The sequence below is a fragment of the Hypomesus transpacificus genome, chromosome 3 (genome assembly GCF_021917145.1).
Source record: "Hypomesus transpacificus isolate Combined female chromosome 3, fHypTra1, whole genome shotgun sequence".
In the NCBI taxonomy this organism is placed as follows: domain Eukaryota; kingdom Metazoa; phylum Chordata; class Actinopteri; order Osmeriformes; family Osmeridae; genus Hypomesus; species Hypomesus transpacificus.
In genome coordinates, this window is record NC_061062.1 from 3,011,063 (window position 1) to 3,023,706 (window position 12,644).

Genomic DNA, 12,644 nt, shown 5'->3' on the forward strand with positions numbered 1-12,644 from the left:
CAAGCACTCCGATACAACAAGCCTGGAGGTCAAAGGTCAGAGTGCACCGTGGGGTTGAGCTGGCGACGCCCCCCCACGGACACCTCCCCCCGGAGGATTGTTTTCATCAGCAGGGAGTGTCTCCTCACAGCGACAATGCCACAGGTATAAATCACACGGCCCCAAAACCAAAGGGGCCATGTGGCGTGGAGCCACGCCCCCCTCCAAACGCTGACGTCCACTTCACCTCAGGCAGGGGAGACTAGCCCCCGCCCCCCCACCCTCTCCCCCCCCCCCCCCCCCCCCCCCCCCCGTCGCTCCCCCCCCCCCCTCTGTCGCTCTCTCCCCCCCCCCCCCCCCCCTCTGTCGCTCCCCCCCCCCCCCCCTCTGTCGCTCTCTCCCCCCCTCTCCCACAGCTAAACCCCTGACACAGCCCCTCATCCTCTTCTCCACTACCACTCTTCACTTCCTCTGCTTTCCCTCTCTGTTTGACTATCAGTCTCTGCTTGGCTTAGCTGCACGTTTCTAATCAGCTTACTGCCAATGAGACTAAGCCTGAGCTGAAAAGGCGATTTAGGGAAGTAGTTTAGCCAGTGGCTGACAACTGGCTGTAGCTGGGGGATGGTATCGATGAATTAGGAGGAGAAAGACTGAGAGGAGTCAGTACACAGAAACACAGACAGGAATCAACACAGGCTTTTACACAGACTAGACTCCTTCTCATGACCAGGTACGCTTGCACGTGTTTAAATAGAAACATGACAAATGAAAGTTCTTTACCATGCACTGCATAATAATTCACCAAATCCAAAATGAGAGAGTACTTTAATACCGTCAAAATAGGACATGCTGACAATGGAGAAAGAGGCTCTCGGAGTCGTTTTCCTCCTGGGGTTTCCAGAACGCCAGAGAGAGCGGGGGAAAACACTTCTATGGCAGATAATAGAGCCATACATGTTCCCATGCTGAGACAGATCTCCTCTAAAAGACTGAGGGCTGCTTTGTCAACAAAAAAAACGGTAAAAGAGGAGACAAAACATGCTCTAGAAATTATTTTTTGCCAGCATGAAACTGCGCTCATCGCAAACCGAGATGGCTTCAGACAGAGGGAGCCCAGAACCACAACAGCAGATATCATCCCTCTTTAGCCTACATCAACATCACCAGAGGCCCGGCTAGAGGGACAAAGGCTGGGACGTGCTCCAAATGGCCCACTTCGCAGCCCCTCGTCTAAATTCCATCCTTCCATGGGACAATTAGCTCCAGTGGAAGGTGGTGGGAGAACAAAGGTTTGGCCGTTGAAGGCAGTTGGTTAAACCCAGCGAGGAGGAAGCGGATGAGGACGGCGGCAGACGTCCACATGGACGTGGGGATGCCCTCGTTTCCCAGCCTGCCTAGCTAGGAGTCAGATGGCTGAGCGGTGAGGGAGTCGGCCTAGTAATCAGAAGGTTGCTGGATCGATTCCCCGCCGTGCCAAACTGTAAGTCACTCCGGATAAGAGCGTCTGCTAAATGACTAAATGTAATGTAGCTGCACATGCCACATGGTGAGGGCAGGCTGCGGGGGAGCGGACGGGCAGAATGGGCTCGCTCTCTCTCGTTTCCTGTGAGAACGGAGGAGTCGTGGAAGGCTGAGGAAACACTTAGTGGTCACAGAGGCTGCAGAGGGGGGAGATCACACGACAGGGAGGGGCCGCCAGGCGGAGGGAAATACTACTTTTTTAATACAGCTGGTAATATTACTCGTGAAAATGTATTTTTTCAAGTGCTCAGACACCAGAACTCTGTAGTATGACATGTGGGGGCGGTACAAAGTGTGATGTCTGTTCAGACACCTGCTCGACTGGGCCACGTCTCCGACACAAGCGCGAGCGGTACTCTGTGGACATAAACTCGATGAACTCAAAGGGGTGACACAGAGGTTTTCCAGAGTGACTTGCGGGCCGGATTTACATTTGCGAAAACCAAATGAGTCTAAAACCCATTTCCACTCTGCTTCCCTTGAAAGTGAAATATGCAGTCAAGAATTTCCCTCCGATATTCTGAAATGGGGAAAAAGGGCTTTAAAAAGAGAGAAGAAAGAGAACCTGCTATGAATGGGAAAATAGGGAAACTGATGAAGGAGTGAAGGAGAGGAGGAGGGAGGGGGGGAAAAAAAACACTGGAGGGCAATTATCTGGGCTATTTCTGGAAGAGTGCTTTTCCATTCTCCAGTAAGAACCGATGGAACAGGGAGGCCCTGTTTGGCAGCTGGCTGAAGAGGCATGAGAAGGGTAGAGGGAGGGAAGGGCAAGGTGGGACCACAAAGCTGAGCTGTAATGCACAGGCCTGGCCCCTGACCGCTGGAGGACCTGGGGGTACGGCGGGGCAGAGGGCCTCTTACCTGGAGGACGGAGCAACCAACACTATGGAGGGGTACGGGGGGGGGGGGGGCAGGTCTGACACTAAACAGCTCCCTGTGTCTAGGGGAGGGTCCTCCAGTGGAGGGTGGGGGGCAGGAGGAAGGGGCATAGCAGCACAATGCTGCAGTGTAGGCAGCAGTAAAGCCTGTAACAAGGCACAATGGATTTACTGTCAAACACCCTTCTCCTCGACTTTCATAGGTTTTCCTGACACCATGTCTCTCCTTTTTAAATAACCACACAACAACCTTTTCAGGCCCGGAGAAACGGCCTCTCCTCCAACAGTGAATGGGTCCTTTCTGTAGCCAACGGTCAAGGCTGTGTTTTCTCTATTCAAATGCCACGTTTTGCTTGGCATGATGGGAGAAGAGATGCCACAGTATTATCCTACTGTTAGAGTGGTGCGTATGGGAAAAGAGGGCAGAATGCCATAGTTGAGCAAGCATTTGCAAAGTACAAAGTTCAGGCCTCTCCAGACAAATTCAAGGCTTAAAAGCTCCTAACAAACTGCTCCATTCAGTAAAAATGGGAGTGAAAAGTGGACGATAAATGATTCAATAACAGGGATGCAGATGAATGATTCACGAAGGACATGAATGCACTTCAATTTTTTACGAGGAAGACAGTTTGAGAGAGAATGTCCATTCTTAAATAAATGGAGTTGTCCAAGGCTTGTTGCGTATGAAATCTTGCCTGGATCTGCTCTCCAAGGGAATGCTGGAGCCACGGGGAGATTGTTCAAAACTAACTGTAGAAAGTTTACTTTCTAAATTCTGATGGATCATCTCAAGTTCAACTTAGTCATCATGTGTATTAAAAGAACAATGATAACTTGTGCTCTGGCTCTCTTCCTGCCTTAACAAAAGGGACCACACACACACAATGTAAAATTTTCTCATATTTACATTCATATCATTCATGCTCCTTGAAAATGATGGCAGTTATACAGAGCAAACTATACGTGAAGCTATTCTTCCAGAACACTGGATCCAGTAGATGGCTAACGTCAAAATCTCCTACGATCTTTAACCATGAAGATGAAAAAAGAAGAAAAAACTAGTCCTTCAAAAGCAAGAAAACCGAAAACAACTTTCCATAAAAGATGAAGGAACCAGTCCACTTAGACTGACAAGCTCACAATGGATCAGGGCTGATGACTGTGTTATGGGTAAACAAGAGCCTGAAAGAGCAACAGCCAATCCAGAGGAGTAAATCCTGCGAGCGTCAAAGTAAACAGGAGTGAAAGAGAACGGCGGAGGACGGCAGGGCGATCAGAGACCAGAGAGGACGCAGCGTTCCAGGGAAAGAGGAAGCATCTGTCTCTACATGACTCGGGCCAGTATCCTGGGCGAGGGAGAAAGCGCACCATCATCACTACTGAGAGGAGCTACAGCTTTCACATGCCCGAAGGCTGGTCCCCACGGCGCAAGGCGGCTCACAGAAGGAACGGCTGCCATCGCGTTTGGGACGATGGCTGACGTGAGGGAGTCGGGCTAGTAATCCGAAGGTTGCCGGATCGATTCCCAGACGTGCCAAATTACGTTGTGTCCTTGGGCAAGACATTTCACCATACTTGCCTCGGGGGGAATGTCCCTGTATTTACTGTAAGTCGCTCTGGATAAGAGCGTCTGCTAAATGACTAAATGTAAATGTGTTTGGGAGGATAAAATCTTCCCTGGTCCAGCTTGTACGGCACACGTCAATGCGTTATTGCTCACACCCGGAGGGTTAGTCTGACTCGTGGAGCGTTGTTGTAGGGTCCACTCTCTCTCGAGATGGACCTTGAAATGAGCTGTGAAATACTTATCCAACCATGACTGAATCCTGACTCATACTTTCTGATATTGACCAATAAGCTCTGAATATTCCAATACTCAGATTGAGCACCGTGCCGTAAATACAGTCCATCATGCTAAGATAATTGATGTTGAGATATGAAGAGGTCCACTAACCTCTTCCCAAGGCTGCTGAGGGGCGTACCCAAACTCAAAGGCACGTTCGGGTTACGGCTTCGTCCAATTAGCTTCTTGGTTCCACCCTGGGGCTCCGCCTGTTGCCGGGCAGCACTGGCACAGGGCTTGACGTTGAGGTCTCTCAGGACGTCGTAGTTGATCTTGGAGGAGATCTTCTTCTGCTCCAGCATCTTCTCGATGGCTTCGTCAGCGGTGCTGGCTCGGATCTCAGTCCGTTTCCTGCCGGACTTCTTGGGCTAAAGAGCATTAGATCTGAGGTCAATACGTTTTTGTTTTGTTCAGTCCCAAAGTATCATTAATTAGTCAACATCCATTTCAAATCTAACAATCGTCGTTGGAATTTATGTATTGTTTAAATAATGCTAGTAAACTGTCACAGGATAATCTCATGATGCTAAACAAAAGGGGGCTCATTATAAAAAACACTTTTTCCCGAAAAGACAAGAGCATACGGCTGCTGGTTCAGCTCTGTCACAGCCTGTTCACTTCATTAGATACTGGTTGCGGTGCAGTTAATCCATCCAGTTAAAAACAGTGAACAGATGTTAGACCTCAACAAAGGGCCTCAGCTCTGCCAAAGTTCTGATGTAAAACCAGAGAATACTCCCTTCAAGTAGAGAGAGACGCCCCCAGTCAGAACAGAGCTCGGCCTGTCTTTCTGCTGGGGTGTTCTAGAACACTGACGAGGTTTACCTTCTTCTCCTTAAAGATCCCCAGTTCCTTCTCCTTGGCTATCCTCTCCGCTTTTTCTGAAAGTCAAAATGGCAGCGTAGCTCCAGTTGGCAGACAGTTGGTTGGGCAGCTTATGAAGTGTCACACAACGGAAGGAAATGTACCTTTCTGCTCTTTCAAGTAATCGCTGTTTTGCAGCATCCACAGGTCAGTCTTGATTTTGACTTCTTTGTCGTTCAGGAGATACTGTGGGGAGAGGGAAGTCCAACCAGGCAGGGTTAGTATTTTAAAAGGTTTTCTCCACCGCCTGTGCAGTGAACCTGTCGCAGGTGGGTATTGTGAAGACAACGCGTTGCCCAGTGACCCCTCAGATACACACCAGCTCAATCTCATCGTCATCGATCCCACTCAGGTCCAGGTCTCCGTTCTCTGTGGCTCCATCTGAAAGAAGAGAAAGTCACAAGATTGATTTGGTTCAAGGACATCAACTTCACTTTTTTATATATTTCTTTGCAGTAAATAAAAACTGATAAGGAACAGTTAATAGGCTTAACTCAGGTTTAAGCCTGTCTACTTTTAAGGGGCCTCTTTTCAATTATGATATGCTTTATAGATTTGCTGCACGCTTAAGTTTCAGATGCTGAGCAGCCATTTTCATGAAACAATGCGTGACATTTCCATTTTGTACTCTCAAGGCTTTTCTCTCCTTGATTACTCCAGAATGAAAGAGTGAGACAACAGCGTTCGTTTATCTGAGTCAGAAGGCTCCTGAAATCATACAAATAAAGGAAGGGAAAAATATTCTCACAAAGGAAACCTGATTACTTTTGATAAGGGAAACAAAAGGACTGAATGGTTGGCTTGCTCGAACAGCTTTTTACCTGTAGATTCCCACTCATTGATAAACCATTCAGACATCAAACTTAATCAAATGGCAAAAGGCATCAGGAGAGGTAGTGTGATGGCAGGCAATAGGTTGATGTTGGTCGTTTAACTTCCGTCAGTTTTCGTTCTTTGACATCCTCAGAAGGCCCCCTCTTGCACGAATTCACCAACTCCCCACAGGAGCACACATCAAACATCTGTCACACACAGGTTTTCTAGTTAATTAAGGAGAGACAGGAGGAGAGCGCACACACACACACACACACACCCCCTTTGAGAGAATAAGAAACAGGATTTGGCAGCAATCGAGGAGTCCATTCATTTCCGTAAAAGATTTTCTCGTAAGAGAAGTCTCTCAAATGGACTCCACTGATAGGTCACAATCTCTCAGGGCCAGGCTTTTCCAGCAGCTTCTGTCAGTGCAGTGACTGTAGGGAGGTGATAAGAGGGAGAGACCAGGCCTACGAGCCTTCAGAAACACACTGCCCAAAGGAGAGAGACAGAGATAAGAGAAAAACACACCACACATCTATACAGAGGAGCAGCACACACTGTTACTATGACACAAATATCAGACAGTCCCTGAATAGAAGAGGGACAAACCGTCGTGTGGATAGAAGCAGAAGACAACAGTAACCGTTTCACTGACAGATCTTCACACGCAAAAATGGCATCAAAACACATGTTGGAAGCCAGATTTGCTGACTGCTCATTAAAAGCTCTCATAATAGCATGTTTGTCGTCCTCCCCCCCCCCCCCCCCCCCACACCCTCCAGTAACGCCTTCGCAGGGCTGGGCCGAGTGCGGAAGCCTCAGCACTTTTGGCAACATCTCAGCTGTGCAGATCCCATCACACAGCCTGTGCTTTCCAAGGAACTGAATCTTTTCTACAGAATCTCCCTCTGGACCTTGCCCAAACCAAGGCGAGGGCGATAGTGTGTGTGTGTGTGTGTGTGAACCAACTCAGAATCAGAATCAGAAAGGGGTTTATTCACCATGAAAGTTTGCACAGACAAGGAATTTACTTTGGCATGAAGGTGCATACAATAAACACATAGGAACTTAAAATTAAAATATGTGGACTATCTATACTAAGGTTACATAAACTAGCAGTACTAAGCGGAATTAAGCAGTACTAAGTGGAATTATTAAACTAAACACCATACCTCACTACAGTCCTAAGAAATATGGAACCAGCCCTAGCCACCCCAACCTCGCCCCCCCTACTCCACCCCCCTTAACCCCCCCTTACCCACCCACCCGGCCCCCCCTACCCCCCACAGAATGCCTCGTCCCAGCTGACTTCCCCGCGTGTTGTGGTCAGAGAACAGGAGCGTGACCGTGCAGGTGTGCGAGGGGGAAACCCAGGAGTGCTTAGCGCCCCGAGGAAGCAGCTCCCCCAGGTGGAGCTGGCCTTCTGAACATGGAGAGAACACACAGAGGGAGAAGAAGAAGGAGAACCTGTCTCCTTGATGATTTCATTTTCAGTGTTCTCAGAAGAAGAACAAAGACAGACCCAAAAAATTAACTACAACAAAAAAAATATATACCAGATTCAGCAAATTAGAGGGAATGTCAAGAGTTTATGTCTGCTGATACTCTGCACGTGTGTGCCCCCCCCCGCGCTCCCCCCCTCCTCCTTCCTCCTTCCCCCCCTCCTCCTCCCCCGCCCCCCTCCCCCCCTTCGCCTCAAAGAAAACAAAGGCTCTATAGTTTGTGTGATCCTACGATGAATCATTAGGGTGACATGGTGTTCACCCTCACCAGTATCCAGACTTCAAGGGATTGAAGTCGGGGTATTGGTGATCCTATTGTAGCTTCATATCAAACACTGCTTCTACCTCCAACCTGAAACACGACATGCTGCGTCATTCTCAAAGTTCAAACCTGTCCGCCAGGCGTAAGGACTAGATAGGAAAAACAGGACTGGATGTTGCTCTGTTAACCTGAACAGACAAGGAAATAAATGCAGTGTGATATAGTGGCTGCCACGGGAGGCAGAGTGGGAAAAGCCCATTAAAAGGTGACCTCCCTGACCCTGACAGCGCCCAGACAGACCCCTCCTCCCACTCAACCACCTGCTCCTCCTCAAGCCTCTTCCACTGCCCCGAGCCAGAGACAGAGGGACCAGGGAGGTAGAGAGAGACAGAGAGAGAGGGAGGTATGGAGAGAGTTAGGGGAAGAGAGTTAGAAGGAGGCATGGATAGAGTTAGAGAGGAAGGTGGGGAGAGAAAGAGAGAGAGAGTTAGAGAGGGAGGTGGAGAGAGAGAGAGAGAGGTATGGAGAGTTAGAGAGGGAGGTGGAGAGAGAGAGGGAGGTATGAAGAGATAGAAGGAGGTATGGAGAGTTAGAGGGAGTTATGGAGAGATAGAGGGAGGTAGAGAGAGAGTTAGAGAAGGAGGAGTAAATAATGAGAGCAGGATTAATAGAGAGGGAGAGAGAGGCACACAGAGAGGTTGGGGAAGAGAGAGGAGGAATACAGAGGGAGCTGTAAAGAGGGAGAGAGAAAAAGAGAGAGAGGGAAGTAGAGAGAGAGAGGTACAGAGGGAGGAATGGCGAGAGATGAGTAATCATTCACCAGAGGCTATTCTCAAGCTCCAGTTCCTGACCTTGAATGGTGATAAAGAAAATCCATCCTGCATTACCAAGTCCAAGAGTTACAGTACAACTTTATGTGTACAGTACACTTTACCCAAGCATGTACATTAGAACACACACTATTCAAGTCATTATTCACAACAGCAGCCTTGTGAATGAATCACGCGTTAAATATCCATGACAGCATTGGTAGAGTATGCATGCGCCCGTGCTCCGTGGGCAGAATAGGAGGATGTGGAAGGGGGTTCAACTCTGTGACGTCACACCAGGGGTGGGGGGGGGGGGGGGGGGGGGGGGGGGGGGGGGGGGTGCTGACTTCCAGCCCAGTAAACGGTGTGTGTCACCTCCAATCAGACGTACAGCCCTCCCCTCCGGTCCGCCGGCCTGGGAGATGGATCATATCCAATCATCAGTGGCTCGTCTGACGCGTGTCAGAGCCAGAGATGCAGCGTCTGGCCAGGGACATGCTCCTTATACACACACACACAGAGACAGACAGTCCTCATGCAGAATTCACAACATCACAGCCAAGTCACAGGGGATCACCGAGGGAGGGTAGCATGGCTTCATCTCCTGTTTTACTGGGAAGTGGAGGTGTGACTGGCTGGGGGTCTCCACCCAAGGCCTTCCCACAGGGGCTGGTCATGCCGTGCCTGCCCCACCCTACTGTACCACCCCAGACCCTGTACAGAACTGCCTCCTCTACCACCTCTGCCTTCCCCTGCTCTTCCAGATCCCTCCTCCTTCTCAACCTCTTCCTCCATCCTCCCCTCCACCTTCTCTTCCACCACCACCACCACCAACTCCTCCATCCTTCCCTCCACCTTCTCCAGCTCCTCCATCCTCCCCTCCACCTTCTCTTCCACCACCACCAGCTCCTCCCCTCCCAGGCATCTCCAGCTGCTAGAGGAAAGTCGGGAGTAAATGAATGGAATGAGCTACAGCCGTGTGTACGTGTGTGTGTGTGTGAGTGACGAGGTTAGCTGGGATCTGACCTTGCTGCTATGGCATTGGGCCGTTGTGTTAGTATTTCCAGCCTCCCCAGGCTTGTCAAGGTGGAAGTGTTCAGTCGCTCTGTCACTGATACCATAGAAGCATTTCATTCTTTACAACCTTGAATGACTTTCTGTAGCCCATCAGTCTCAAAATGTTTTAAGGCCACAACTGAGTCACCAGAGTGGCTTTTGATCTGCCAAGAGCAGTCACACACACACACGTAGCTGTTTGTTTCGGTTTGTGTAACGGCTATATAATGTGTCTAAAGATGTTCTGTTTGAAGAGAGCTCTGTATAGAAGACTTGAATGATAGGCCAATTGCTGAATATGAGCTTCCAGCTACACCTGTCAAACGACTGACAACATCTGGTGTGACACCAGGCAGGTTCACAGCCCAGCAAGCCCCCTCCAAAGTACAGGGCTGGTCCCAAATCAAAGTGCTTCACACTTGAACCTCACATTCTCAGTCTATAAAAAGCCAGAGTGCCAGGAGGGGTTAGTGCTTGTCCAGGCAGTTAAGGTCAGGGCAAATGTCATTGATTGGACTAAGTGCCTCGCTGAAAACACAGGTCTTCAATCAATGCTGCCTTTAAATGCTACAAGCCAGTGCTGAGACTGACCTACTGAAAGTCCTACAGCCGCAGACAGTGGTTCAGACCGTGGCAAACAATACTGTCGTTGTTTTTACAGATAAACATGTACATTAAAACAGCATTTTTACAGATACTAAGTGTATTCATTTAGCAGACGCTTCATCCATACTGTCTGAAACAGACTGGAAGTTTGAACTCCACCGAAAAACCATAGGCGCTCTCTAACACACACACACACACGCACGCACGCACGCACACACAGATGAAAGACAGAGCTCTAATGAAAAGGTAGCCTACTCTGTCCACTTAATACTTCAAACATGGATCTGAAGGAGGCCTAGGATCTCTGCCCCTCCCTTGTGCACCACAATTAGGAGAGGATGACAAGCTGGCTGCTGCCTCCACCAGACCTCAGTTAGACCGAGCCATGAAAGCAGCACCAAACACACACAGACACATTAACAGACGATTGCTATTCTCTAATCAGCCTTCTGAACGAGGTTGGACATGTGAACCCAGACGACCACATAAAGAACCTGACTTCAGGTTCACAGCGGGCAGGCTAGTCTGAGTGAGTGAAGAATGAGTTGAACTCTACAAAGAGACATGGAGATGTGATGACTCAAAACCTATGGTACATTGTGTATACATGAAAAGAAATAGGGAAAAAAAAACGTTCTCCAATAATCTGAAAGCATATGATTCAGACCTGTGAATCATCTTTAATCTTATGACGGTGCCGTCTCTCTGAACCTCATCTACTCCCCTGACGGAGGTCACGGTGAGGTCACGAGGAGTCATGATGTTTCCTTCCTACGGTTGGTGTGACCACAGCGTCTGAGCCGGTGATGTTAGACCCTCCCTCACGTCTTACACAGGGAGTCTCCTAAACGCAGCAGATAAACCCTTCCCTTCCTAGCCTCACATCGCTTCTCAGTTACTCACGAACACCATCCCCCCTGATGTGGACAGACAGAGCTGACAGCTCATCCGTCACATCTCCAAACCCAGTCAGAGGCAGGAAGTGATCACTCACACGCAGGGAAGAGAAAGGACAGGTGTGTGAACACAAGCAAATATCTAAATGTGTGGAGGAAGGAAAAACTCGATAAATGTAGCCCTGTACATTAAAAACAGGAAGGAATCCAAGTGACGTTTCAGCTCACCGTTCTCCTGCCCCTCTCCGATGCACTCGGTGATGGATTCGTCAAGGCCCAGGCTGGCCGCGGTGGGCAGGGGCCCCAGAATGGAGGCCAGAGAGGGGCCTTTACGTTGAAAGCACTTGTCGTCGTCCTCCTTCTCCTGGTCCTCTCCGGAGTCAGACTGGTCACACAGGCCCTGGCTGAGGTGCTGGGCCACGGCCTTCAGCTCCTCGTCCTCCAGGTCGTCCGAATCAGGAACCTCGGAAGCAACAGACGCGTCGTCGTTGCTCAGAGGGTCTAGCAGACGAGGGGGAGAGACAGTTGGCCGTTAACAAAAGACACACGTGACACCTAAGGACGATGTGAAGGAGACCGAGAATGTCAACTAATCAAAACTGACATTTAGAGTCTTTTCGTTCGGGCTGTATTGAAATGGCATCTCAATTGGAGCTATGTAATAGCAATGATTCACTCTGGTATCAATAATTACATCCATTATAGTGTTCATAATATACCAACAGGCTGGCATCCCAGCCTGTAAACGCCCCACTGTGCCATGCTGAGATAAGGTGAACTAGAGGGGGAAATATGGTTGGGAAATGTAGATCGTGTGGATAACCACCACAAACTGTCATCAGATCTCCAACTGTACATCAGCCAAAAAACGGAATTGTGCCTCAAAAATCTATTATCAAAGACAATCTCAAAGTTTCAGGGATGTGCATCAGTCAGCTGGATTCTCCTTGAACCAGAGCTGGGTTCTAGGAGCTTCTCTCCAGGGGGTTCCCTAGCTGGAGAACATGGTTGCCAAACACAACGGGGCCCCTTGGCAGCTTACCGCTTTTGGCATATGAGGAAAACACCCCTCTCAACTTGGGCCTGCTCATCTCCAGCTCCATCTCAATCTCATCCTGGTAGCAGTGGACCTCGCCTGTGGAGAGAACGACCAGTCAAGTCCACAACTGAAATAAACCAAAACGTTCAAATGTTTTCCCTCTTTCTCCTTCAAAAGTCTGAATTGGATAAGCTGAACCACACCTTGAACATCCTCAATCTTTTTCTCCAACTCGATCTCAAGCTTAGAGGGACAGAAGGCAAAAACAGTGATGCTTGAAAGAAAGAACACTTCAGAAACAAACACCCAGAAGTGAAACACATTCCTTAAAACATTTCAAAGTTGTGGTGAAAGATGTTCATGAAGGATAAGGAATCGTGGTCGTCCAGATCCATCCTCTCTCCGTACCTCCTTCATCCTCTTCTTCTTCAGTCCTGCGGTGAAGGACGGAGGGTCGCACTCCTGGTCGAGGTCCACCTTCATGAACTCCTCAATGGTCAGCTGACTGGTAGGGGTTTCTTCAAACTCATTCAACCTGAACCAGGGACACGACAGAGAAAGACATGCAGA

At 49.2% G+C, this 12,644-nt stretch overlaps 1 protein-coding gene across 1 annotated transcript in view; it reads right to left on the bottom strand.

Moving 5' to 3' along the window:
* The window catches only part of LOC124486630 (transcription factor IIIB 90 kDa subunit-like), a 30,338-nt gene that overhangs the window by 7,080 nt on the left and 10,614 nt on the right, over window positions 1-12,644 (bottom strand). The window contains exons 9-16 of the mRNA XM_047048367.1: window positions 12,483-12,609; window positions 12,278-12,317; window positions 12,078-12,170; window positions 11,264-11,536; window positions 5,405-5,466; window positions 5,190-5,271; window positions 5,047-5,102; window positions 4,333-4,589 (exon numbers count right to left, since the gene is read on the bottom strand). Of these exons, the coding sequence (XP_046904323.1) occupies window positions 4,333-4,589; window positions 5,047-5,102; window positions 5,190-5,271; window positions 5,405-5,466; window positions 11,264-11,536; window positions 12,078-12,170; window positions 12,278-12,317; window positions 12,483-12,609 (990 nt within the window). The remainder of the gene's footprint in view (window positions 1-4,332; window positions 4,590-5,046; window positions 5,103-5,189; window positions 5,272-5,404; window positions 5,467-11,263; window positions 11,537-12,077; window positions 12,171-12,277; window positions 12,318-12,482; window positions 12,610-12,644) is intronic.